We start from the raw sequence: 26,277 nt of genomic DNA, 5'->3' as shown, positions 1-26,277 counted from the left end.
GAAATGATAGATTCTCTACCCCTTGATGTCGTTAAATCAAGACTGGAATGCCTTTCTGAAAGAGATGCTTTAGCCAAAAACCGGTTATGAGGCTCAATACAGGGATAGCTGGGTGAAATTTAATGGCCTAACATATATAGGAGGTCAGATGGGATGAGCTAATGGTCCCTTCTGGCTTTAAACTCTATGAATTTGATTTCCTTGTGCTCATGATTTCAGTCTGAACAATGCAGAAGTTACGCACTTTCAGTTTTACAGTGGCATTGTACAGGGTTAATCTGACCCTTTTTCATAAAAGTCCCTGGGATTGATGTTCTCTGAGTCAAATATGGGCCAAATATGGTACATTAAGTAGCTCTTCCGGCAAAAAAGCCAGTAAAAGCATATTTGTCAAAATAAACTGTTAGGCCTGGTTTCTGAAAGAACTTGTGAAAGAAGTTTGGTGTGTGGACATATGAAAGTCACATCCCCTTCTTCACAGAGTTATCACTGGGAAGTATTCATCAAGCACCAAACTAATTCAAGTGTGTAACCTTCTCATGACACGCTGGTAACTTGCCACTGAAAATTGATTATTTAACAAAATAATTTTGCAAAACCTTTAACTTAGAATCAAGACAAATTCTAGTTTAGAAAAGCCTTTTTTAAATAATAGAGATCCAGCTAAGATATTACTGTTCAGTACCATATTCTCTTAAGAATTCTTAGACCTTTTTGTATTCCAAGCAATTTTCTGAAGATATTTCAAGAATTACACCAAAATGTCTGTTGACTCACAAGAGTCATTGGATTCAGCACAAACTGAGTAGACCTAGCAGTTACTAGCTGCATTAAGAGACATTCTCTTCTCTTAAGCCATGTATCGTTCAGGGATCCATGTAACTAAAAGCTTAGACACGTCTCTGTGTAAAGGCTATAATAGCATCACTAAAGTTCAGCATAGTCTGGATGCCCTAAAACTTCCCATCTTGTAATGTAAAATTGAAACAGAACATTTTTTTCTAAGGTTCCCAGGGTTCATGACAGACATGAGGGAATAACTAGGATAACTGCATTTTAGGTGGGTTTTTAATTTAGCCTGTAATCATTCTCTTGTGATGTGAGACATTTCATAGCTAAAATCTTAGCTGGCAGACTTCTAAGCTAAGAAAATGTTAATAGCCCTCCTGTGTTTTAAGATACCGGTTTCTTTGGAGATGTGCTAGACTATGTAGACCTGAAAGCATTTCTGCATTCTTAATCTGTTCCAGTAGTTCAGAAAGAACTTCAGAAAGAAGATGTATTTAAGGCAGGGTTTGGTGTGTATGCTCTCAAGAGAAAAGATTAGCAGAACATTCAGCTGCCCAGTGGTATCTTATGTTGTTTTACTTGCAGTTTTAAAACAATGAGATTCTTTAGGAGAAAGATAACTGAGAAAATAGAATTACCAGAATCCTACAATCAAATTTTCATTGGGTACCAATTATTTTATTTTATTTCTGCAGATACTAAACCTCACTCAGGCATTAAAAGATGGAAGGAGTCCAATTCAGCTAGTTCAGATGCCACGCGTGGTTGTGGAGCGAAGTAGTACTGGAAGTCAGGGCCGAATTGTTCATCTGAGTAATGCATTCACACAGACCTTTCATAGCAGGAAGCCTTTCTTTTCCTCCTGGTAGCAACACAAGAGGAAAGTAAATGTCTGTAATTCAGTAAGCTACTTTACACAAAAGGCTCTGCAATAATGTAATTCTGCTGTATACCGAGGACGCTGACTGCCAAAACCTCAAAACTTAACTTGAAAATGTAAAGATTTAAGAATTGTATTTTGAATGTAATCAAAGTTTACAATTTTTGTGTCAAAATTGTGAATCCTTATGTCAGGGAATGAGAGGAATTTGTCTATACTGTATTTTTATAGGCTGAATTCATACTAAAGGAAAAACTTAGTTTACATAGTCTGAGACACTACTTTTGAATACAACATAGAAAAAATGCTTATTGTTGGATATAAATGTGAGCACATACAATTATAAACTGATCTTTTTTATTTACGCTTTAGAAATGAAGTTCAGCATGTTCTCTCTTTCTTTGATTGTAAAAATGCTATTCAGTGTTACTGCTTACAGATGTCATAAGTTATTTCATGGGTTTTCATAGCCTAGTGAGTTGGAAAAATTAAAATAAAATGGTCATGCATTTAAAAAAGTGCATTAGTGGCAATTTTTGAAACTTGAAAAATACTCCAAAGGTTTTTGAGTTGAGGACCAAAAAAGCACATCTTAGTTTAATCAGAATTAGGGCAAATTTTTGCCCTCATATGTGTACACAACTTCATTTGGCCTCAGTGGGAGTTATGTCCATGTATTGTTGGGTGAAATTTGGTCTTTAGCCTTTTAAGGATCACTTGTATATTTAAATAGTTTACAGAAAATTTTCTGTAATATATTGTCTCCATAGGTAGCATTCTATAGTTCCATCATGACAACAAAATACTGCATAGTTTTGTTTAGAATTGATGGGTTGATTGCTAACACTATGTATGACAATTCAATGGAGTATATTAACTGACACCAAAGTAGTTCCCTACCATTGTTGATTGATGAAAAAACTGGAGTGCTGGTTGTTGAGCCATCCCACTTGCAACATTTTAATTTTAACACTCTCCCTTATTTATTGTGGTCCAGCAAATGCAGAAAATTTGCAATGTGTAAAGTACAGCAACACTGTCATTGGACTCCTTGCAACCCCATGTTTGTCTGCCACTTATTTGTTTTTCTGTTGAAGCTACACAGTTTAAAATATAGGCTCATCGTCCACATTTGTGGCTTATGTAATATGGTAAATTATTTTTACTTTAGTGATGTCCTTGAAGGTTAGGACCTGGGGTTGGGGAAAAACCTTTGTTACAAATATTGTTGCTTTTAGGAAACCTACAGTTTTTAAGTATTTCAGACATTGCTGTATTTTATAATTCCAAGCAATACTATTAATCCCAAGAACAAAATCCTTGTATACTGTTTTATATAATTTTGGATTGATGTACATATTGTAGCGTGTCAGGAATTCACTTGATTTACTAAAATGTCTAAGCCTTAAATGTATAACTTACTGGACTGTGGTGTTTAAAATAAGATGGAGGCAGCCACCTTTATAAGGTTCTATGGCTTCAGTTTTTAGCTGAACAATTTCTTAAATTTTAAAGAGTATATCTAAGGTACTAGGCATGCTTACTTGCAATAAATGTCAGTCTGAAATGGACAGTTTGTGCCTCAAGTGTCTTATTTCTTAAGCTGGAAGAGGGCCTTTACAAAAGAGTAAGTGAAGTCTGCATCCAAGCCACTTTCTACAAGATAAAATGTACATGCATGTAGAACATTATGTGAATTTTTTCAAATTACATATAATGGGAAAGAGTACAACAAAAAACACTTGCAATGCCATTAGTACTATACTACAAACTTACATTTGTTTCTAATAAGCAGTTGGATATATTGGATACTAACTTTATTTTGCGTACTTAACATTCTGTTGAGACTGGAGTACTTGCTGTGAAGAAGCTGTTCAGCCATTCATCTATGATGAGAGTGAAACAAGAATTGGTATTCTGAAAATGGTTACATTATTTAGCTATTAGGTAAAGAATATTTACTAATCTAATAAGCACCAACAACAGAAGAAGAGGATAAGTCCTGAATCCTGCCATTTCTATAAACACTTGACAGGTTATTTAAATAATAATACTCTGCAGTTTCTATTATTTCCCTTATATCAAGAGTCACAGTATAAACGCACGTGCTGCTGCTCTGTTACAACTTGTCTCCTGCCAATGAATAGTAAGGAGCAAACAAGAATTCCTTTTGGCTGACTTTATAAATACTGTGAATAATATGCTTGTGAAACTAAGAAGTGCTGGCAGCTTGACTCTAGCTAATGATCCTATAGTTAGATATTTTATTATCACCTGATCATTTCCCTTTGTGTAATGTGTCCATATGTTGTCCAAGATAGCATGTGCATGCCACACTTATCTACACAGCAAAGAAAAACCCATGGCTGGCCTGTGCCAGCTGACTCTCAAGGTTGCAGGGCCAGGGCAGTGGGGCTGTTTCATTGATGTGTAGACTTCCGGGTTTGGGCTGAAATTCAGACTCTAGGACCCTGCAGAAATCTACACAGAAATGAAATGGCCCCAAAGCCTGAGTCAGCTGGCATGGGCCAGCTGCAGGTTTTTCTTTGCTGTGTAGATATATCCTTAATTATCAAGGAAGAGAGTAGGATTTTCCATGTTTCTTTTTTGCTATTTTAGTTGAGGGTGACTCCTTGTTTTAAGTGTGTGTAAGTAACATTTGAGAAGGAGCAGAGGTCCTATGGCGTCACAAGGACTGCACTTTTACCATGGGGGAGATAAGCTTTTCACCCACTAGTTTCAGAACTAATATTGTTTAAAGAAGCAACTGTCCAAGTCAGAAGGGCATTCTGTGGTAGCTGATTTCTGTACTTATCTGCCAGTTGACAACCTCCACCTGGCAGCTGAGAGACCAGCTGGGTTTTCTTATCCTGTATCTATGACTAGTAACAAAGGTTGTGCAGGCTAAATTCTGCTCCATGTGACGTCTGTGCAACTTCCCTATATTCAGTGGGGTTGTATGTATGTGATGAGCACTTACTAAAGAATTTTGATTGGATGAACTGCATTCTATTCCTTCTCAATCTCAGCTGTGTTGATCTGTAGGCAAAATAGGCATCCACAGCAGTAAAAACTTGTTTGACTGAAGTTGGAAAACAACTCTTGTGCAAAGGGATCAGCTGCTAGTGAAACTTTTCCCTGTGCTGAAGTCAAATTTCAGAGTAGGCCTATAGGGAGGTCTACTTGTTCAAAACCATCCTTTCTGTCTGTGTAAGTTAATGTGCATGAAAAATGTCAATTTAAAAAGTAACTTTTAAAAGTATAAATAAGTTGAACATGTGGATGTTTCACTCCAAGAGCAGTGATATAGACAAATCTGATAAAACCTATTAAAATACTGTTCCAGTTCAGCTGGTTCCTCTTGCAGTCTAAGGAGTAGACTTCTCCTGCATTACACCCACATTTGAAAAGCCTGTTTTGAGTGTGGCTGAATGATGAGAGGTGTGAGCACCAAGGTGCAGCTCCTGCAGAACAAGAAAACCAAGGGCTAGGTGGACTCTCAGCTCTCTCCCCACACCCAGCCAGGAGGTAATGTTTTTAAAAGGTGTGCGAGAATAAATTTCAAAATGGGGCCTGGGGCGCGCAGGTGCAGCCGCAGCTCTCTTTGCAGGTGGGGGCGAGGGAAGGGACACAACTGAGGAAATTTGTCATTTGACTAGTGCAAATCCCAGGGGCTACCCACCTGCGGCGGGCGCTCCTCCAGCCACGGGGTGGCGCTACAGGCGCCTCACGCGGTGTGGGGTTTGCATGTGTTCTCTCGCCCGCAGGGATCACCGCCCCATGCTGGCGATGTGCGCTACGGCTGCCGGGACGGTGGCATGAGCCGCGCGCCGGGGTTTGGAGGTTGCCATGGAGGATGCGGTGGCCGGAACCGAGAGGAATGTGCGGGGCTCGGGGGTAGCGGTGCTGCTGGGGCAGGAGTCCGGCCAGCCCGCTCCCTGCTGCCCGCACGGTGAGTCGGGGGGTAGCGCTGTCCTGAGCCCGGCCTGTGGGAGGGATCCCGGGAGGGGAGCAGAAGGCAGCGGGCTTGGGGGGAGTTCAGGGGATGGGAAGGGGTTGGGGAGAATGGGGGCTGGTTGGAGGGGAGCGGAGGGAAGCAGGGAGCGGAGGGGAAGGAAAGGAAAGGGGCGGCTGGGGAGAATGGGGGCTGCTTGGAGGGAGTAGAGGCCAGCGGGGATTGATGAGGAGGCAGCTTGAGACGGGAAGGGGCTGGAGAGACTGCGGGCTAGTTGGAGCGGAGCAGAGCAGAGGGGAGGTGGGGAGGGATGGCCATAAATAAATCTCAGATTTAATTCTATAATCCCTTATAACGAGTGTTGTAGGAAATGGAAAATATGCATCTTTTTTCTTTTAAATGTACTGATCTCAGCCCATTTCTCCTTTAGGTCCTACTCTTCTGTTTGTAAAGATTAGCCAAGGAAAAGAAGACGGAAGACGATTTTATGCTTGTTCAGCATGTAGAGATAGGAAAGAGTGTAATTTTTTTCAATGGGAAAATGAGAAGGTAAGAAAATACTATTTAAGATACGGTAAATGGTTTTTTTTCTTTTGTGTGTATATATATTTGAACTGAAGATTTCTTTTATCTTAGAAGCAATAATTATTACTATTTCTAAAGTTCTAACTGTTGGACAAAGAGAATGGGCTAAATCATGAAATATCTCTGCAGTTCTGGGGATCCGGTTTCAAATAGGATTTGCTTTCAAAGAAAGTACAGCTGAGGTTAAATCAGCAAAGAATCCTGTGGTACCTTATAGACTAACAGACGTCAGAGGGGTAGCCGTGTTAGTCTGGATCTGTAAAAGCAGCAAAGAATCCTGTGGCACCTTATATCAGAGGGGTAGCTGTGTTAGTCTGGATCTGTCAGAGGGGTAGCCACAGGATTCTTTGCTGCTTTTACAGATCCAGACTAACACAGCTACCCCTCTGATACCTGAGATTAAATGTCACTCTATGTGAATATTACAAAACACAACACAGTTCTTTCCTGATTTGTATATCTTTGCTTAAACAATTTAAAAAGAATGTTAACTCAGGATTGATGAGCATTGGTGGAGCTCAGAGGGGATAGCTTGCTACAATATCTTCCCACTGGGCTTGGTACCATTTCTTCATGTTCATGAGTGTGTGACTTATCTCTTTCTCCAATACTATTCTCAGCATATCTGTGCATGATTCAAATTGGATCTCAAAACTCACTTCTTAAGGGATCATATTAACACAGACATTTATTAATCAGGTTCTTACACCTTTCACCCCTTGGTCTGCTGTTCAAACCCAGCTGTTTGGAAGTGAGGAAAAGTTGTCTAACTTGACAACTGTGTGTGATGCCTATACACTGGATTGTGTGGAGTGAAGTGGTTTGGCAGTGTATAGACATGTGTGTCCATACAGGAATTATACGTACTTTACAAAGCTACTGCTATAGGTTCCTTGGTTCTCAGCCCATTAAACTTCATTGCCTTCCATTGTGTCCTTTAAATAAACTAGTTTTGTCCTTTCTTTGTAGATGTTTTGCAGCTGCATTAAAAAAGTTAAATAAAATCTGACAGGAAGTCTGAATTTCTTATAGGAATAAAATAAATATTTTTTAAATACTTGGGGAGGGCCAGTCATACCTTCAGGACAGCTACAAGGCCTTGATTTTCCACCTATTGAAGCCAATGGCAAAATTCTCATTGTCCTCGGTGGCAGGACCAGGCTATACTCCTTACTGGGATTAGGATCTCATTTAGACTGTGGCATCCTTTAGCAGTGGATAAATCCTTCTCTCCACTGCAAAAGAACATTTTTGATTTCCCACTCCTGGTTTTATTACTGTAGAAGGATGGAAAGAAGGGAATTTATCCTTTCATAGGATGTTTGAATTCTTCCACGGAATCACCTTCCCAGTAAGTTTAATGCTGTCATGATCTCCGCAGGGATTGTGGGAATTCTTCTGAGTAATAGAATCTTTTGCAGAGATAGGTGCTGAAATAGAAATGTTAGGTCTTCTGGGATTCCATACTTTTTTTCAACAGAGAAGTGTGAACTTTTCATATATCATAGTTAGGTTCACATCTTTGATTACATTTTCTATATCTGCAGGTGTCAGAAGCTAGACTTTCAGCGCGAGAAGAAGTTAATAGAAGTTGTCAACCCTCTTTGTCACACAGACAGAACATGGAAAGGTATTGTTACTATGTGCATTTTCATTACTAAATATGAGCATATAGTTGATTTACGTACATCAGATGTACTGATCGCCCCTCCATTATACTAATTAAAAATATGAAAAATTACAGAGAAGATTTGGTAAAATAAGAACCAGTCAACTATGAAGACAAAATTACATGAAATGTTTCCTTAAATTGTCATCTCTTCAGGGCAGGGACTGTATCTTTGTATGAGTGGACAGGGCCTAGCACATTTTTTGTAGGCACTAAGGTAATAAAAATAATGTAGGTCAGCAGTAGTAGGAGTTCAAATCAAGTGGTGAATGCAATTACAGAATAATATAAAACTGAAAGCCAATTGCTCGATTAAGTGAGCTAATAGCACAGCCTAAAGGAAATGTACGCTACCGAATATTTCATAAAGATCCTGCTGTCCTCCTACTCCAGAGTTTTTAGAAGAAGTTTTTGCCCCAGGCCAAGGGTATTGCTGACCGTGTTGTTGCTAGAAGTCTGGAGGGGGCGCAGTGTCTTCAGTTACTAAGGTCATTTGAACATTTAGCACCAAAAGAAAAAGGCTTCTACCACTTGAGTTAAAGGAGTAGCTCTCTAGCTGGTAGTAGGAATAGGTTCTTCTCTATGTAGACCAGCCCCTGGTGAGATTTACAACACACTTAGCCCCCATGCTACACCCTTCTCTTGTCAAGTAAGGTTTTTCCCAAGCATGCTGTTGAACGTATTTTTCTGAACCATTAATTGATTGAGGTGCAGTACCTTTGAAACAGTGCTATTTTATTGTTTAAACTTTTATAAAATACTTGGACTAATTTCATACTTTCATTCAATGGTTTGTTTTGTAAAATTGGTTCCTCATTTTATCTTGTATTTGAAGGTATAAGCAGTTTGGTCTATTGCCAACATCAAAAAGGAAATTTTGTCAAGAATGCCAGCAGTTGCTATTGCCCAGGGAGTGGGGAAAACACTCTGGCCATCAAGTACTTAGTGATCTCTCTATTGCCCATTTACAAAGGCCCAGTCAACTTTTGTGTCCACTGAAGAATAAGAAGACAAATGCACAGTATTTGTTTGCAGATAGAAGCTGTCAGTTTCTGCTGGATCTTATTATTTCACTAGGATTCAAAAGAGTGCTCTGTGTTGGCACACCAAGGTATGTTAGTGAGCATCAATATGTCTTGCAAGAAATACTTTGTTACTAATTTGCTTAGTCCTTTTTTGTACATGATTGAGTATCTAGCAGAAGGGCTCTCTCCCTCTGTATGTGACATTAAAAGTGCCTTCATGAGCTCTGGTTTGAAGTACTTGGTATTGCCAGAGCAGCTCATGAAGTTCTTATGAAGATGCAGGTAGGGAAGACCTTACAAATATTATAGTGAAGTACCAACAGTCATCTTTCATTAGAAAGTAGAGTTTAGCTGTTTTCCATGGTAGTGGCACTGAAGTGCACTGGGTTTCCCCTTCACACAAGAAGCCTCTTTTTATTAAAAAGAAAAAAAAAAAGTGTTGAGAATTCTGATGGGCTCAACAATCCCCACTGCTTTTTAACCTCTGATATTGTGTTTCAGGTAATGGGACATTTCTTTCTAACTTTAAATATTAGTGACATTCAAAGATTTATCAAACTGAAATCTCCCAAATTCAAGTTATTTCATCTGAAAAATAAGTTTTTTCTTTATCTAGTTGACTATTTTCTGAAGCACTCATGATATGATATGTAAAACTGCTTTGCTTTAATTCCTTCAGGCTCCATGAGTTGATCCGATTAAAAGTGTCACGAGAACAGGAGTCCAGTGTTAAAAGCCTTCTGCTGGATATTGATTTCAGGTAGGTTTTGCTAAGTGTCTGTCTGGGGAACATACACACACTATTTTTTCTGTGTGGTTTATTTTATTTTTAATTTTTGCCATCTATTCTTTTTTCCCCCTAGCCAGGATCCATGAAGTATACTGGTTTTCCAACTAGCTCAGTGATTGGCCAATATAAGTACTTCTGCATTCAGCCTGCCGAGATAATTTGTAATTAAGCAGTCATGGCCCTGTGTTCACAAGTTTTCTCCCTAAATCTTGTTACTAACATACAGGAATTTATTTATATCTTTTCTATTACATTGAAAACTTACTTTACAGGTATTCACAGTTTTATACAGAGGAAGACTTCTGCCACTATAATATGTTTAACCATTATTTCTTTGGTGGAGAGGTAAGGGCCAGTCAAATTCACTGTGTATGTTGTTCATGTAGAACTTTGTTCAAATTACTGATATGGTCCAAAATATTACAAAATAGTTACCAAAATGTAATGCCCGGCAAACTCTACTTTAGATCAAAGAATAGCAGTGTCTATTTCTTCAGTAACTTATACCATTATATCCAAGAATAACTGCCTATTTTCCTTTAACTACTTTTTAGTTTTTTCTCTTTAATAGAAAATAGTTTATCAGTACAAGTTATTTTCTCCTGTCTGAGAAGTGACTTCGTAAAAATGGCCCCACCTTTCTCAGCAGATTACTCCCTTTGTGTCTCAGAGTCCTATCTGCTGGCTATTGCTTTTTGCTCCAGTTAGTCTTGCAGATCCAACACCGTGAAGAGGGAAGAAGCTTCCCACTTGTGGATCGCTAACAGAATGTATTATTAACGTCCCACTGAAGACAATGGGGTTATGCTGGTCCACTGAGAGCAGGATTTACTACAAATGTGCAAGATTGAAATATCTCAGCTTGAATCTCTGAAGTGAGGACAAATATGTAGTATTGACACTTGGTAAAAACATCTTTTTACAGTTATACTGAGCACTTTTGGTCTGGGAATCATTGAAAAGAAAAATGCAACTCCACAATGTCGTATTTATGGTGACTTTCCAGAGTACAACCATACTGTAATATAATCTACAAATTTGAGATTGTTTCTGACAATACCTTCATCCAAGTAATTTTACACAATAAATGTTACTGTAGCTACCAGCTTATAACAACATATCTATAGCTTTTAACATTGACTCAAATAATAAATAAAACTAACATTCAGGAATGAAACTAGCTATTTGAGGTTTCAGTTCCATAATAAACTTTCCTTGCTTTCTTGGTTCAAATCCAATCCTTTATCATTCTATTAAAGTATTACTGTATCTCACACTTTTTTTTTTTGTATTAGGGATAGTTACATCCCATTGTAGTTTAATTTTTTTAACTTATGAGGAGTCTCAAATGTTTGGCACTATAGAAATGTATAGATAATAGTATAATAAATCATTTGAAGCTATTAAACCACTGCACTTTTTTGGACATGGTACATAGGGGAAGGAACAGTACTTGTACATGATTGTTTAGGACAGAGGTCCCCAACACGGTGCCTGTGGGTACCATGGCACCCGCCAGGGTGTTTAAGTGCGCCCGCGTATTGGCCGGCGGACAAGCATCTGCCAAAATCCTGCCGACAAGCATCATCATCCAGAGGCGTCACCGCTGAAATGCCGCCGATTTTCGGTGGCATTTCAGCAGTGACGCCTCTGGATGACACTGCTTGACGGTGGCAATGCCTATTGACGTTGCCGCTTGTCAGCAGCATTTTGGCGGATGCTCGTCAGCCGCCACGGTCCTCTGTGGCTCGTCATCTAGTGCCTGCCAGATGAAAAAGGTTGGGGACCTCAGGTTTAGGATGTTAGCCTTGCACATCTAGAGTAGTGTTCTGCTATCAGTGGAAATCCATCTCCAGAATGGAATATCGGTTTCTGAAAGTAATAGATTTGGTAATGATATGGAATGAACTGGTGACTTTATCCTAATTTCTAGTGGGGTGGCTATTTACCATCTGCATTCATAATTTGCACTAATTGCCAGCCAAGGGAAAAGAGCAAATATTGAATGGGCATTGAGACTGAGTGGCTACTCACTCCTAGTGGCCTCCATCCCTCCAGGTCAAGGTTAGGACCCAATAAGAAAGGCAGTGTTAGGAAGCTCGAACTGTTGCTATTCTTACTATATCTAGCCCATGAAAAATAAAGGACTCAGTGTTCTTAATGTAACAAATTTCACAAACACTAAATTCACTAAAAAATTAAAAGGCAATATACATTTTCAGACTTCTAAAAGGAAACTACAAAAGTAGAAAATATATATATATTTTTTAATAATGCCCAACACTGTCCTTAAACTTTTGAGCTCTTTTTCTGGAAAGTAACCTATATCTCCTGCAGGCTGCACATGAAATCTGTAGAAAATTCTTGCACCAAGAGAAAGGTGAAGGAGTCATACTGGTGACTGATCCCCCATTTGGAGGTTTGGTGGAGCCCTTGGCTTTTAGTTTCAAAAAGCTGATTGCAACATGGAGAGAGACGCAAGAGGAAGGTATTTTGTTACAAGCAAATAAGATGAGTTCATAACTTCATCACTCTGTAATAATAAATTACTGTTTAAAACAGTACCTGACTCTTGAGTTGTTGAGGCACACAAATTTTCATTCTAGTTTCTAAAGATGTAAGACTAATATGCTAAATTAGATGTATGTTTTAACTAATGGTTGAGGTGCTCTTTCAAAAATATGACTAATAATATCCTGACATTGAAACAAATGCTTTCTTTATACAAAGTTTCATATTCATCTTTTTTTTAATTTCTTCTGCATTTGTTTTATGGATAAGACATTAAACCAATGTCACTTTCACCTGTCCTTGGTGGTTGTCTAGATGGAAGCTAACTACCCAGGTAAATTTACTGCTAGGATACTGCTAGGAGCTGGATAGAACCATAGTGTCCGGCTAACATTCTGCCCTCCTAATGGAATTGGTTCTATGTGAGCTATTGTCTCACACATAATTGCATTGAGTGCATAAATATTAGTAAATTTTCATGCAGTTCATTCTGCTTTCCTTATTTAACAGAAAATAAATTTGAATCTTTTTATTATTAGATCACAGCAGCAAAGAGTTGCCCATTTTTTGGATATTTCCATACTTCTTTGAGTCTCGCATTCTTGAATTTTTCCCAAGCTTCAGTATGATGGATTACCAGGTATGACCAAATCTAATTAATGCTCTTAATTTACACTACACATACAAGAAATTAAAATGAACTGTGGATAATCAGAATACTTATTTGCAAAAGGCAATTTGTCTTCAGCTTCATGCCTTATTGTGCAGCAGAGCAAACACCACAGCATCTGTCAAATTATTTCTGTACCTGATACATATATGCCACATTTATATTGGTGATCTCTCAGATAAACTGTGGAGCAGTGTGATGCCTTTATCAAGCTCCTTTGACGCTTCAGCTGCCATGCTATCCACTAATCCTTCTCACTTGAGATGCTTTTAATATAACAAAGCTTTGGGTTTGCCCATATGGGGTCATTCAGGAAAGTTAATCATTAACTAAGGGTTTGTCTATATTTAAAATGCTACAGCAGCACCATTGCAGCGCTTCAGCCTAGACGTTCATTACAGTGACAGGAGAGGTTCCCCTGTTGCTGTAGTTAATCCACCTCCCCAAGAAATGTTAGCTAGGTCAACAGAACAATTCTTCCATCAACCTAGCTATGTCTCTCAAAGGTGGATTTTTCAGATCCTTGAGCAATGTAAATTTTCAGTGTAGAACAGCCCTAAGGTCTGAATTTAAAGTGGATTAGTTACACTGCATTAAACCTCTGTGTGGACATTCTCATTTAGAATTAAAGTGGCCTTAATTTGGTTTAACCTAATTCATTTCCAAAGTGAATATGGCTTCTTTAATTCTGAATGAGTGTGTCCAGACAGGGATTTAATGCAGTTTAGCAACTCCATTTTAAATTCCCACCTTTAGTTAATTTAGATTAATTTTTCTATGACCTGGTCTACACTACAGACTTCTATCGGTATAACTGTGTCGTGTGTGTGTGTGTGTGTGTGTGTGTGTGTGTGTGTGTGTGTGTGTGTGTGTGTGTGTGTGTGTGTGTGTGTGTGTGAAAAATCCACACTCTTGAGCAACATAGTTATACCAACCCAACACACCCACCCCACCCCTGCATAGACAGTGCTGTGTCAGTGGGAGAGCTTTTTCTGCCAAAGTAGCTATTGCTTCTCAGGGAGGTGGACTAACTGTGCTGATGGGAGAGCTCTCTCCCATTGACATAGTGTCTTCATTAAAGCACTACAGTGGCACAGCTCCATCAGTGCAGCTGCATGAATGCAGCACTTTAAGTGTAGACTTGCCCTGAATATCCCTTTGTAGACAAGCTCTTTGAGTTACTCAAACAGCTGTCTGAAATAAATAAGCCCCAAGAGTTTACTGTCCCTAAATGTGGAATTTATCTTACCCATTTTGTAACTTTCAATCCTGGACCAATGAAAAGCTGAAGGTCTGTTTCTCACAACCCCTCAGGGCTAGAAATGGGATCTGTATACCATTGGAAACATTCTTTCACAAATGCTTGTTCAAAGTGTTCAGGATAAGGCAATGAAATGGTTTTGGCTCCATGAGTAATGTAATTCGTAAAGTTGTTTGCGTGTTGTACTATATCAAAGGATTTGTATCTGTGAGGTCATTTTGTGTTGTATGGATGTCTGTTAGAAGTATATTAAAACATCTTTCCTTGTGAAACAAATGTTTTTATGTGTTGTATTAAAATTGGTGAACTATGTGTATCCTTTTTAATACTGTTGTGTAAAATGACTTAGGTGTCCTAACAATATTACATTTCTGTGGTACTCATCAGTATATCATCTGAGTACATCACACTATTGATACATAAAATTACAGCTAGGAAGGTAGAACTCGCCTTACTTATTGAATTAAGCCCGTTTCCTAGTAACAAGGGCTGGTGTTTGCTTCTGCACTGTGTTATGACATGGTGGTTTAAATGACTTATTTAAATGAACCATGCAGCACATTTTTAAGATAGAAAAATTAATTCTGAGCTTGATCTCTTATGAAAGTTTGATACATGATTGCAGTCTATTTTTGTGAAATTGTGGCACTGACTGCCGAGAGCCCAAGACAAGCAATAGTAAACTAGTTTCCAACCTCTCTTAACTTCAGTTCAATGGCCTGAGGAAAGAAGTGAATATTTTTCAACATTGATATATATATATATATTGGAAACTGGTTTACATTTTTGGCTCTGTAATTTTGGTAATGTCTAAGGTGACAGTTTCTGTAGCACGGTACCAGTTTCCAGCACTAGGCTCAGAAATAGTAATTGTAATTACAACTTTTTTATGTGAGGTGAGAAATGCTTCTTAGCCTGTGAACTTTCATACTGCCAGGCTGAACAAACTGGATGCAGTTTTCCTTTAAGTAATGGCTTATTTTAACAAAGGGGAGATATCTCTCTCCTCCACAGCAACTGTTAAATACACTTTTGCACTGCGGATCTAAGGTTAATAAAAAGGGAAGATGCACTAGTTTAAGTGGTAGGAACCCACAGTCACCCTCAGTAGTATAATCACACTAATTAATAATGATGACCTAATATCTACTCTAGAGTTTATAATCTAATTTTGCTGTTTTGTTTGCACAGGGGATGGAATTTAACTCACAGAAACATGAACTTCTTGGAGGGTGTAGAAAGGGAATAAACATGCTAAATGCCATTGTCACTTTTTAGCATAGTACTTGGTAGGAAGTTTAAAGATATTTTTAATTAATGTGTTCTTCCTGTGTCTTCATTTTCTAGGTAGACTATGATAATCATGCACTTTTTAAACATGGGAAGACAGGCCGTAAACAGTCTCCTGTTCGTATTTTCACCAACATTTCCCCAAGTATGATAGTACTTCCTGTGGAAGAGGGTTACAGGTAAGGTATAAAAGGATATGCTTACAGTATATGCTCAAGTGACTCCAGCCAATATTTAAAAAAAAAAAACAGAAAAAAATCTAATTGATTATTCCATAGCTTGATAGTGAGATTTTAGATTTACCAAATTAAATTTGCATTCCTCGTGCAACTTTTTGTTGAATTGATCCATTGATAAGGTCTTTGAGCAAACAGCAGACCAATGCTTTTGTAACTGCTTTTTTCAGGTTTTGCTTTGTGTGTCAGCGATATGTTAGTTCAGGGAACCAGCACTGTGAGATCTGCAATTCATGTACATCAAAAGTAAGTCCCTCTTACTGGAAAGGAATTTTAGCAATTGTAAAGTGATGTATTTGCATATTGTGGTCTTGTTATAAACCTGTTCTCATATTGACAGTATATCTTTTGTGGAATGGGAGGCTTTCTATTGATTTGGGCTATGGATCAGGTCCTGTGTGATTTTCTGTCTCCATTTCCTGATTGATTTGGGTTGGAAGAAGGACATCAGAAGTTTACACATTTGCCCTTCACCCTCATGACCCCATCCATCAAAAGCATGCTGCCATGTACCATTTTTTCTATATTTGGAAAGGTGGAACAATATGCTGCCCTTTAAGGCACAGCTTCCAAAGGATGCTCAGGATCTGTGTTTTCAGGGTATCTGTGTATGCAACCTATGTACACTCATATGCCATATTTTTTAAATATTTCAGTGATGTATGCCAGGAAGACTGGGAGTATAGTACAGTTTAAAATGATAGTACATATTTCATTAGTAAAGTTTGAATATATTTTTGTTTAAAATTAACAAATTACTTACAAAATCCTTTTTTGTAGGATGGAAGGCGATGGAATCATTGCTTTATTTGCAAAAAATGTGTAAAGCCCTGTAAGTACAGAAAATATTTGTCTAAGTTATACAAGCACACTTATTATATAAGTTATAGTCCAAAGAAGTCAAAACAAAAACTAGAAATGAAAATAGTAAACTATAAAAGACTTAATGATTCAGTGAAAAAATACCAAACAAACAAACAAAAAAAACAACTTCCATAGACAGCCCCCAAAATTCAGCTTGTCTGGGTAGATTTCAGCTGTGTGAAAACATATCTTTTTGTTGTTGAATCAAGGCACAGTAAATTCCTTCTTTATTAGTTATAGAAGAATTAAAATAGTCTGATTTCTGTTTATTGTAGAATCATGAAATTCTTATATAGCTTTCTCAGCTGAATTCTATAAACATATATACATGGTTCTTAAAACACCTTGGTTACTTTAACTACTATTTCATATTTCCAAGATTAAGACAGTCATCCCTGTGATGAGCTTAGTAGTACAATATAGTACTACTAAATCAGAACAGTTTTATCAATTCATTCTATTTACTAAAAGAAAAGCAGCGAATTAATGGGGAAGTCATGGTTTCGTTTTTTCCCAGCACATTTAGTGAAAACAAAAAAATGGCTAGTGAAATAGAAACTAAACGTAAACCTTAAAATACCTTTTTTAATTAACAAGCAATTAACTTCTTGATGATGTTAGAATCATATTTCAGTTTTAATATATGTTTGTGAGTTTTCAAAATCATAAATCCCTGTTTACTTATTTTTCAGCTTGGATTCACTGCAACACTTGCAGTCGCTGTGCTCTTCGAGGTCACGCTTGTGAGAGTGCTAAAGCTGGCTGCTTTATTTGTGGTGGAGCAGGTCACAAACGCAGCACCTGTCCTAATCTTTCTGTGACTGACAGAGCTGGCAAGTAAGTTTGACACTGCACCTCTCAATTGTGGGACATGACTATTTTTTCTTGAAAATGATTTGATAGAGGTAGGGAAACAGTTGTTCGCTAACCTCAGATTGTCTGTGATAGTGAATAAATTGAGGAAGTTTTGAGGGTTTTTTCATTTCACATGCTGTTTGCTGCTTACATCCTTTGTGACTTTGGCCAAGTCATTAAACTCTGTCTCAGCCTTGTCTATAAAAAGGAGATACTACTACTTCAAGTGTTCGTCCACATGAATTGCCTCAAGAACGTGGGATCATATTTTGGCCAGCTGTCCATTGGGACTGCACGTGCACCCTGTTGTTGAGCCGTTCACTCAATCTATTTGACTAACTGACCTTTTGAGACATAGACTCTGCCTATTTTGATCACGTGCTGGGTCTTAAAGAAGCTTAGGAGACCCATGACTGTGGCATAATGTCTTGGGTACCAGACCACTGGCTGAGTCAGACTTGGCTGTCTACACTTCGAGCTGCGGGTATAATTCCCAGCTCAAGGAGACATACTTGCACTAACACTGATCGAGCTAGTGCACCATTGGAGATGCGAGGCAAGTACTTGGCACGGCTTCCTGCTCACAGTGCCATAGCTTCATTTTATTTTTCGTGTGCTAGTGTGATCAGAGTTAGCATATGTCTCCTCAAGCTGGGACTCGCACCCCCAGCTAAAGTGTAGATGTGACCTTTAAAGAGACAGGAGCTTCTTTCTACAGAGTTTCAAAGTCTCTCACATGGAGCACTCTAACAAAAACAATTTTAAATAGATGTGTCTGGCCTTTTGTGGGTGTGTTTTGAAAAAAGATTTGCATATTGAGCATATTCCAGGCACATACCCCTCTCTAAGGTAATAAGGGCACTTTAATATGCCCATCATTGAAGTGCCTCACAGACCAGAAAAGTTTCTAAGTCTGGAAACTTAGATTCAATCATAGTCACTGCTGTAGCACCAAGATAACTACTTAAAAAAGTGGGGAAAGATTTTAATTTGCCAGCAAGCTTAACTACCTGCTAAATAATGTAACACTAAGTAGAGCTAACACTAAACAATAAGAGAAGATACAGCAGTCGTTCTCAAACTTTTGTACTGGTGACTCCTTTTACATAGCAAGCCAGTGAATGCAACCCCCTCCCCTCCTTATAAATTAAAAAACACTGTTTTGTGTATTTAACACCATTATAAATGCTGGAGGCAAAGCAGGGCTTGGGGTGGAGGCTGACACCTCGCAACCCCCCCATGTAATAACCTCATGACCCCCTGTTTGAGAACCCCTGAGATAAAGCTACAAGGATACTTGCGTTCCATCTTACTGTCATGGGTGGTAAGAAGGAACTGAGTAGCAGTTGGGAATGTGCTGCTTTTATGTACTTAGGTGAGGGATTCTAACTGGATGGCTCCATGGTCACCAGTTGGCCAAAAGAATATGATTTGTGTACATGGGGTTCATATTCACCTAGAGATGTTTTGGCCACATGGGTCCTGCTCTCGGAACCACAGTTACTGTAAAGTTTTAGTTTTTTGAGGTTAAATCCATTATTTTTTGTCCTAAGCAGAAGAACCCAGATGATCATAATAAGATCATGCAGTTACTCAAGTTCAGTAAGGCATGTGAACATATTAGTGCCTTAGATAGTGTTTTAACCTTTCCTTTTTATAGGTGAGATCGCAGAAATTGTGGTTCTATGAGTAGAAACCTCTGTATATACAGGCCAAAAACTATATTAGCATTTTGTGTCCATACCACATCAGCTCACATGTAATTTGCTATCATCGATGCACGTGTAATTTGCTGTCTATCATCGATGCAAGGCTTAGCCTAGCATTTCTATTTTCCAATAATTCTAATTATGGAATAATATATAGACAAAATGTAGGGAAATCTTCATTCATAATTTTTTCCTCAAATATTTTTCCTCAAAGAAGTAAAATCTACATTAAAATAAGTCTGACCTTGATTTTCTATGAAACTTTGCATGTCTGCAGGTTTTGGTGAGATGAAAGACATGTATCTTACTAGAATATTGTAGTTCTTACTGACCATTGGTTTTTATTATTCTCCACATATTTCTAGTGCATTGAATTGTTGGATTAACATGGACTTCCTTTGTTAGTTAATGTAAACACCTGCAAATGTATGTAATTGTTAGTACAAAGATTGTGTAGTTTTTAGTTGATAGCATGTTGCATGCCCATGACAGATAGAAAAGAATCCCACTTGATGATTATTTAGATTTTAATTCCTGTATTCTATACAGATTCTTGTTTGTTAAACTTTGTGCAATTTCTTCAATAGTAACCTGAGCAGAGCAGTTCAGTATTGAACATGCAATGTCAACAATTGCCATGTTTTATATTTGATCTGTGATCATATATATACTTTTAAAAGTTTATAGTCATTTGGGTCTAAAATTATAATACTGAGTAAAGATAGTGTGTGTGTGTATATATAAAAAATAAACTTATCACTGGGGAGGTGAATTAGAATCTCAAATCCAGTTTCAAAGAAAATTTTCCTTTAATAGCTGTTTTTGTGATCATACTTCTGAGTTTTTGCTCATGAACTTGTATTTATATATTTGTTTACTACACTGTACAATTCAGTGTACTTGGATAGCATGTAGTAATGGGCATGTCTGCCTCTTTGTTTCCCAGAGCTGACAGAAATCAGAAGCTAAAGAAGAACAAGAAGATAAAAATGGATACAGTTAAAAGACCGTATGTGAAGCATGCTACATTCGCAAGGAAAATAATCAAGAACAAGAAAAAGAAAAACGCTCTTGCCTCTTAATCTCCAGTTACCTAAAACTGTGAATGATTTTACAGCCAACTTTTGCTTTTCTGTAAATGTTTATTAATATGAACTTTCAGATAAAATCTGGTTGAATTAAAAATTACTACATGTAATTAGCAGTAGGACAAAACTGCTATACAAGCTGCTCTTTCAATTTGTGAACGTTTTCAAATGGGAAATAGAAATCAGTGTATATACATTGTAAAACATGGCTGTGCTAAAATAAAAAGTGAAATAATAATATACAGGACTATTAAGTTAAAGGGACAGGGATTTTAATAGCTTTCAGTTAACTTGGTATTGACCTTATAAAACAAGACATAATTTTTGTCCTTTTTTCAAACATTTCCACCCAACTCTTACACAGATGGCCCCGGTACATGGTGCTGAGAGAGTGTAACAGCCTTTTGTTATTTTTCTAGTGGTATGTTGATTGTATCAATGCAGTAATGGAGACTAGTGCTTTATAATTTCTAGATAAGTAGATATATGTAGTTTTTAAATTTTAGCCACAGTAGGAACATTGTAAACAACAGAAATACAGAGGCTGTTCCTCTGCAGCTATTACAATATTTTTAGGATTTTAGTGATAAACTTAACAATAGATTTATAGATTCTATTGTCAGGGACCATTGTGATCTTCTAGCCTGACCTCTATAGCACAGGCTATAGAACAGTCCTGCACAACTCGTAAAACCACAAGGGCCACATTACTCCAAAGAAAACAGCAGAGGGTCGAAACCCCCCGGCCCCATGGAAACACCCCCCCCCCCCCCCGGACCTCCCAGCCCGCGGAAACACTCTGCCCCATCACCGCCCAGCCCTGCAGAAACAAACCCTTCTTCCCCAGGGCCGCCCCACCAAAACAGCTGTGGGCCAAAAAGGAAGGTTGGGGGTGGGGAGGTGATACTTGATTTTAAATCAACCAGGGGCTCCCAGATGAAGAGGTGGCTGGGAGCTGTCAGGGGCAAATTAAAGGGCCCGGGGCTCCGGCGGCTGGGGGAACCCGGAGCTTTGCAGGACTGGGGCAGGGATTTAAAGGGCCCAGAGCTCCTGCCGCTGAAGGGAGCCTGAGTCCTTTAAATCCCAGCCCCAGCCCATCCGCTGGAACTGCGGCCGGGATTCAAAGGGCTCTGAGCTGCCTGTGGCGGCGGGGAGCCCAGAGCCCTTTAAATCTCAGCCGCTGGCGGGAATCTCTGCGGGCAGCCCAGAGCCCTTTGAATCCCTGCCACGGCTGAAATTTAAAGGGCTCTGGGTTCCCCGTCACTGCAGGCAGCCCAGAGTCCTTTGATTCCCTGCCGCGGGCCACACAGCCTCTGCGGGACACATGTTGTGCAGGCCGGCTATAGAATGTCCCTAAAATTCCTAGACAAGTGCCCCTTGTTATAATTTTAAATGAGGGATTTTTTAAATAAATAAACTTAAATGTGTAACCTCATTTACTAGCGGTGATGAGTCTCCAGTTCAAGGAAACTCATACAAATTATTCTTGATGCTGTGCTAGACATGAATATAACAAATTCAGAGGAAAATGAAATGAGCAATGCAATGGAAAATAAACTCTTTTTATAACTGTACTTTGATTCAAGTAATTGATTTTCTACTTAGTATTAAATATCAAAGACATCATTGACAATTTTTTCACTGTGTCTGTCTTCTCCCATTTGCCAATACACAATTTCATTATGCTAAGATGTGCAAAACAAAATCTTCCACAGGGATAATTTGTCAGGTTTATGAAATCTTGGAATAGAAGTTTCTCTGCTAATTTCAGACCCTGGTCATCTTGCTCTGTTTCTTGGACACGATGATTGAAACAGATGTAAGGAGGATATAGAAAACACGGTCCTGATTAGTGTGACTTTTTAAGGCTCACTAAATTTCATAATATTTATGCTCAATTTATAGTTTTAAAAGATGATCTCTAATTGCTATTACTGCAAACTCCGTTAGGAATCTGAAAGTTAAGCTCTGTGTTTTTTTTCTCTCATCTGCACATAACCAGTATTAAAAGATCTGCAATTATAATACATCTATTGATGTGCAAACAAGAAGAAAAATTAATTTTACTTGCCCAGAGCTGTGCTAGTTCTGCAAGACTAAAAAGTACTAAATCATTATGGGGTTCAGAGTTGTCTGCTCCGTTTCTGTGCTTCCAAATAACATTATTTATTCAAACATTTTCTAATGTGGAAAATGATTGGGCGTAGAGGGAAAGGTGGTTGTTTTTTCAAGTTGATCTGTAACGCTTAAAAGTACTGTAGAATTGTTGGACTGGAAGGAACCTCTAAGTCCAGTCCCCTGCATTCATGGCAGGACTAAGTATTATCTAGACCAGTGTTTCTCAAACTTTTGTATTGGTGATCCCTTTCACACTGCAAGCCTCTGAATATGACCCTCTTTATAAATTAAAAACACTTTTAAAAATGTTTAACACTATTATAAATGCTGGAGGCAAAGCAGGGTTTGGGGTGGAGGCTGACAGCTTGTGACCCCACCATGTAATAACCTCACGACACCCAATTTGAGAACCACTGATCTAGACTGTCCATGAGAGGTATTTATCTAATCTGCTCTTAAAAATCTCCAGTGATGGAGATTCCACAACTTCCCTGGGCAATTTATTCCAGTGCTTAACCACTTCCTCTTCCTTTAACAACCTTTTATGCACATGAAAACTGTTATGTCTCCTCTCGATCTTCTCTTCTCCAGACTAGACAAACCAAGTTTCATTCTTCCCTCATAGGTATTCTAGACCTCCAATCATTTTTGTTGCTCTTCTCTGTATTAGCTTCAATTTGTCCATATCTTTCCAGAAATGTGGTGCCTAGAACTGAACACAATTCTCCAGTTGAGGCCTAATCAGCACGAGGTAGAGTGGCAGATTTACTTCTTGTGTCTTGCTGACAACACTCCTGCTAAAACATCCCAGAATTATTTTTGCCTTTTTTTGTGACAACAGTGTCACACTGTTGACTGGTACTTAGCCTGTAATCCACTCTGAGCCCCAAATCCCTTTCTGCAGTACTTCTTTCTAGGTAGTCATTTCCCATTTTGTGTGTGTTCCTTTCTGGGGGCGCTGGGGCACCTGGGGAGGGAGGGCAGGCTAGTAGCTGCATGGGGGGGTGTCTCTGGGTTCCAGGGAGATAGGCAAGGCCTGGGGTTCACCCACCGCCCATGGTTACAACCCTGGTTTATTCCACTTTCTTGACTGCAAAACATCAGTTTGGGTTTTATACTACATTTTTTTAGATTGGTTCATAGGTTTAATTATCAGATATTCACACCAATTTTGTTTTCTAGCAGTCAGGGCCAGCTTTTAGCCAATTCACCCGATTCCCCGGTCTTTGGCAGCAGGGGGGTCCGCTCCAGGGGTCTTCAGCAGCATTTCGGCGGCGGGTGGTCCTTTGGTGCTACGGAAAACCCGGAGGGGACCCCCCACCACTGAAGTGCTGCCGAAGCCCCGGACCGCCACCGAGTATTCCAATGAGGCTCCACAGGTCTTAAAGCCGGCCCTGGTAGCAGTGTAAGTTTCAAAGTTGAATGCTAGACTGAATTAAAGTTTTTGTTTGTTTGTTTCTAAGTTTATAAAGCAGGCAAATACCTTGTTCTGAATGCTCAAACCTTTTACAGCCAGCTTTTGCTTTTCTGTAAATGTTTGTTAATATGATCTTTCAGATAAAAGACCAGTCACTCAGAATCGGGCCTGGGACTGGTCTACACTACAGAGTTAGGTCAATGTAAGCCAGCTTATGTTGACCTAACTGTAAGCCTCTAAACTAAAATGTAACTCCCACCAATGTAACTCACCCACTACACCTTCTTACACTCACTTAACTCCATCTCTATGAGAGGCATAGTGCTTAAGTCTATGCAGTTAGGTCAACGCAGTATCAGTGTCAACACTGCGTTGCTTACATTGATGCCTCTCAGAAACTCTCCTACGATGCCCCACATTGGCAATTAAATCAGTCAAGTGCTCCTAGTGAGGTCGCACGCTGCTGACAACAGGAACGTAGTGAGGACATGTAAAACTGATTCAATTACTGCGGCAGCTGTACATCGATGTAACTTAGGTTGACTGACTTTTGCACTGCAGACGTGCCCTCACCCAGCTCAAATTGCATTCTAGATCTTACACCAAAAACAATACTGGGAGCCAATTCTATTGTTACCTGAACCCAAAGTTCTTGGCAACTTTACTCTTTGTGAGGCGGTGGCCTGAAATAATGGGGACATGGCCATTCGACCAATAGACATTTGATGCAAGCAGGCAAACATAAGTGCTTTCACGCAAAGCCTCTACTTTATTTAGTCTCCAACACTTACATATGTCTTACAAATTACCCCCTAGATTCATATTTACCCAGGGTCATGCAAATGTCCCATGGTTGGCTTTCTGTCTGCAGGGGAACTTGAGAGGCGTCCGAGCATTCAAGTGTCCAGATTTCTTCCTGCTCAGCAGAAGCTATGTTAAGTGTGGAGTTTTCCAGCCTGTCAGGCAGGAATTTTCCATTAGGTAACAAGCTGTATTTCACATAGAAATATTTAACTATTGCCAGAATTTCCATCTTGCAAAACCATATACTTTGGAAAAAACTCAATTAGAAGGGCATAGGGTCATGTTTACTCCTCTTCGACATTCACTTCCCCCTCTCCTCCTGGTTTATTAATTGTGCTAAGGCTTCAGAAAGGCCTCAACAGTCTGAGGTTTTCACTCAACATGTCACCTTCATTCTAACCTCGCTACCGCTACCAAAGCAACATGCTGGCAATGCTGAGTGAGCCAGACAGTGTGTGTGCATTAGGTTCTTATCCTCCATCCAGCTGAGCCACTAGGGCTTCAGATCTCTAGTACAAGGGTTGACCAGTAAATTCTCCTAAGGGAGATGTTCCACCCACAGGAGGAAGAGGAGGGGGGAAGTACTTCCCTGTAAAAAGGGATTCAAGGGTTGCTTTATGAGGAATTTTATACAAAAGATAGTGAGAATTAAGGTGCAAATGCCCAGTCATTCCCTCTGCATATGAAAGGAGGAAGGTTAATAGCACTGGGTAGGAACCAGCCTTAGGATAAGAAACACTGGCATAGCAGGCCTGATTTGTATTTCCTTCCTACCGCTCTTCAAATGCAAGTCAGCATAGAGGTTCAACACTGCCTACAATTTTGAGCCTACTGGAAATGAGGCCTAGGTAGCTCATTAGCTCTTTTCATCACCCCACCTCTTATAACCCTCCCTACTCCAAAAATGCCACCCTAAACTATTAGCAGGCTAGACCTCACAAAGTTTTACCCCAAACCAGAAAGAGGAAAGCTTATTCTACCCAGCAACCATTGCTGCCCTAGCACACACATACAAGTGCTTTCATTTCTGTTCACATTCTTATTTGTGCTGCAAAGCTCACCAATGTAAAGCCTTCTTCCTTATTCCTGGACCGCTGTATCAAGTTAAAGTGACCACCACTGACCTGCATAACTCTCCCTCTCTTTGAACAAGCATTAAGCTGGGAGCTTAACAACACTTTTCAATGTAAGGCTCCGTCTGATGGACTCTTTCCTCAGTCTCCTTGGCATATTTCCTTCCCCACTATCCCCCTCTTGTTTACTTATGCCAAGTCCTGCAGTGCTTCATTTGGCACTTGATTTGCTGGGAGAGAAATGGAGTGCACCATAAATCTCATGCAACGACTGCTCCAGTTACCAGGCTATGGAATTTGACCTAAACTCCTAGTGCAGACCAGGGCTTCTACTTGTTCCCAGCTGACTCAAAGGAAGCCGTGCAAACCCACTAACACGCAAAGAGGAGCGTCCACACAGGGCGCTGCAGCAGTTGCGTAACCCAGTTAAAATCCCCCGCCCCTTAGGTTGGTATCGCAAGCGCCTCCCGAGAGAAGGGGCTTTCTGTAGCCCGAGCGGCAGCGGACGGGTCCCCGCCTCCGCCTCCGCCCCCGCCCGGCAGCACGCGAGGGCTCGCCCCAGGGCTCTAGCCATCCACCCGCTCGGGGCTGTGAGCGGGCCTCGGCTGGGGCCAGCTACCCGTGTCCCAGGCGCTGGCGCGTGCCAGGCTCCCCGGCACAGGCGGCCCCTCCGCGCCGCACGGCGCGC

General features: G+C 39.6%; 2 protein-coding genes across 4 annotated transcripts in view; both read left to right on the top strand.

Annotated features, from left to right (window-relative positions):
- Positions 1 to 3,240, top strand: part of PI4K2B (phosphatidylinositol 4-kinase type 2 beta) — a 40,297-nt gene extending 37,057 nt beyond the window's left edge. For both annotated transcript variants that reach the window (XM_050947806.1, XM_050947805.1), the window contains exon 10: positions 1,485 to 3,240. In XM_050947806.1, the coding sequence (XP_050803763.1) occupies positions 1,485 to 1,658 (174 nt within the window). In that variant the 3' untranslated portion in view covers positions 1,659 to 3,240. The remainder of the gene's footprint in view (positions 1 to 1,484) is intronic.
- A 2,206-nt stretch (positions 3,241 to 5,446) lies between these two features.
- ZCCHC4 (zinc finger CCHC-type containing 4) lies at positions 5,447 to 21,751 on the top strand. Of its 2 annotated transcripts, XM_050947794.1 has the most exons (13): positions 5,447 to 5,621; positions 6,055 to 6,173; positions 7,757 to 7,839; positions 8,714 to 8,989; positions 9,583 to 9,663; positions 9,966 to 10,038; positions 12,031 to 12,181; positions 12,744 to 12,844; positions 15,483 to 15,604; positions 15,832 to 15,907; positions 16,442 to 16,493; positions 17,218 to 17,362; positions 20,036 to 21,751. In XM_050947794.1, the coding sequence occupies exons 1-13, from the start codon at positions 5,519 to 5,521 to the stop codon at positions 20,169 to 20,171; spliced, it is 1,518 nt and encodes a 505-aa protein (XP_050803751.1). In that variant the 5' UTR covers positions 5,447 to 5,518; the 3' UTR covers positions 20,172 to 21,751. The 2 variants fall into 2 exon arrangements, with proteins under 2 accessions (XP_050803751.1, XP_050803752.1); XM_050947795.1 differs by lacking the exon at positions 8,714 to 8,989 and having other exon boundaries at positions 5,448 to 5,621.
- Positions 21,752 to 26,277: the final 4,526 nt, after the last annotated feature.

The sequence above is a fragment of the Gopherus flavomarginatus genome, chromosome 3, assembly GCF_025201925.1.
Source record: "Gopherus flavomarginatus isolate rGopFla2 chromosome 3, rGopFla2.mat.asm, whole genome shotgun sequence".
NCBI lineage: Eukaryota > Metazoa > Chordata > Testudines > Testudinidae > Gopherus > Gopherus flavomarginatus.
This window is presented reverse-complemented; position numbering and strand designations above follow the sequence as displayed.